Source organism: Lepidothrix coronata, unplaced genomic scaffold, assembly GCF_001604755.1.
Source record: "Lepidothrix coronata isolate B3197 unplaced genomic scaffold, Lepidothrix_coronata-1.0 Scaffold793, whole genome shotgun sequence".
Lineage (NCBI taxonomy): Eukaryota > Metazoa > Chordata > Aves > Passeriformes > Pipridae > Lepidothrix > Lepidothrix coronata.
Genome location: NW_016690973.1, coordinates 1 through 1,916, shown reverse-complemented (window position 1 = coordinate 1,916; position 1,916 = coordinate 1). Strand labels below are relative to the sequence as shown.

At 60.9% G+C, this 1,916-nt stretch overlaps 1 protein-coding gene across 1 annotated transcript in view; it reads right to left on the bottom strand.

Moving 5' to 3' along the window:
* Nucleotides 1-828, bottom strand: part of LOC108510397 (rhodopsin kinase-like) — a gene marked incomplete at its 3' end in the record, with an annotated part of 3,473 nt that extends 2,645 nt beyond the window's left edge. Inside the window, exon 1 of the mRNA XM_017840074.1 lies at nucleotides 217-828. Coding sequence (XP_017695563.1) covers nucleotides 217-665 — 449 coding nt within the window. The remainder of the gene's footprint in view (nucleotides 1-216) is intronic.
* Between the last annotated feature and the right edge of the window lie 1,088 nt (nucleotides 829-1,916).

The following is a 1,916-nucleotide window of genomic DNA, read 5'->3' as shown; positions in this document are numbered from 1 at the left end:
GGGACCGAGGGACAGATTTGAGGACAGACAGATGGATTTGGACACAGAGGGACAGATTTGGGCGCCGGGGCACCACTGAGGGGACCGAGGGACAGATCTGGGGACAGAGGGACCACAGGGATGGTTACGGGGACAGAGGGACGGATTTGGGCACAGAAGGACAGATTTGGGCACCGAGGGACAGATTTGGGTGCCAGGGGACCACCGAGGGGCCACCAAAGCGCCCCCACCTCGTATCCCTTGCGCTTCTTGAGGCGTTTCTTGTTGAGGCGCTTGTTGGCGTACATCTTGCCGGTGGCGCGGCGCTGGCAGGCGCAGACCTCGCCGAAGCCGCCCTTGCCCAGCACGCGGAACTCCACGAAGGCGTCGGCGCCCACGGGCTGCCCCTCGAGCCACTTGAACTGCACGTAGCGCCCGAACTCGGGCGAGGCCCGGTACGGCCCCCAGGCCGCCGCCTCCAGGTGCTCCAGCAGCTCCCGCCGCGCCTGCGCGAAGGCGTCGCCCGGGATGGCGGAGCCTGAGGGGCGGGAGGGGCGAGGGAGGGGGCGGTGAGGGGCGGTGGGGTGGTTTTCAGGGGGGTCATGGCTGCCCGTGGTCGCTTTTAGGGGTGTCATGGCCGCCGTTGGGGGTGTCATGGCCGCCATTGGGGGCATCATGGCTGCCATTGGGGGTGTCAGGAAGGTGTCATGGCCGCCGTTGGGCGTATCATGGAGGTGTCATGGCCGCCTTTGGGGGTGTCAGGGAGGTGTCATGGCCGCCATTGGGGGTGTCATGGCTGTCGTTCGGGGTGTCATGGCTGCCATTGGGGGTGTCATGGCCGCCTTTGGGGGTGTCATGGCCACCATTGGGGGTGTCATGGCTACCGTTGGGGTTGTCATGGCCACCATTGGGGGCATCATGGCTGCCATTGGGGGTGTCAGGGAGGTGTCATGGCTGCCGTTGGGGGTGTCATGGCTGCCGTTGGGGGTGTCATGGCCGCTGTTGGGGGTGTCATGGCTGCCGTTGGGGGTGTCATGGCTGCCATTGGGGGTGTCATGGCTGCCGTTGGGGGTGTCATGGAGGTGCCACGGCCACCACTGAGGGTGTCAGGAAGGTGTCATGGTCGCCATCGGGGGTGTCATGGAGGTGTCATGGCCGCCATGTTGTTGCCATGGCCGCCATATTGATGTCTTGCCACCATGTTGTTGCCATGGCCCCCACGTTGGTGCCATGGCCGCCATATTGGTGCCATGATCACCATATTGGTGTCATGACCGCCATATTGATGCCATGGCCACTGTATTGTTGCCATGGCTGCCATGTTGATGCCATGACTGCCATATTGGTGCCATAGCCGCCATGTTGGTGTCATGGCCTCCATATTGTTGCCATGGCCGCCATATTGGTGTCTTGACCACCATATTGATGCCATGGACGCCATGTTGGTGCCATGACCTCCATGTTGGTGTCATGACCTCCATGTTGGTGTCATGACCTCCATGTTGGTGTCATGACCACCATATTGTTGCCATGGCCGCCATATTGGTGTCATGGCCGCCATATTGGTGTCATGACCACCATATTGTTGCCATGGCCGCCATGTTGGTGTCATGACCACCATGTTGTTGCCATGGCCGCCATGTTGGTGTCATGGCCTCCATATTGGTGCCATGGCCGCCATGTTGGTGCCATGACCTCCCTCTTGGTGCCATGACCTCCATGTTGGTGCCATGACCACCATGTTGGTGCCATGACCACCATATTGTTGCCATGGCTGCCATGTTGGTGTCATGACCGCCATATTGTTGCCATGGCCGCCATGTTGGTATCATGGCCTCCATATTGGTGCCATGGCCGCCATGTTGGTGCCATGACCTCCATGTTGGTGTCATGACCTCCATGTTGGTGTCATGACCTCCATGTTGGTGTCATGACCT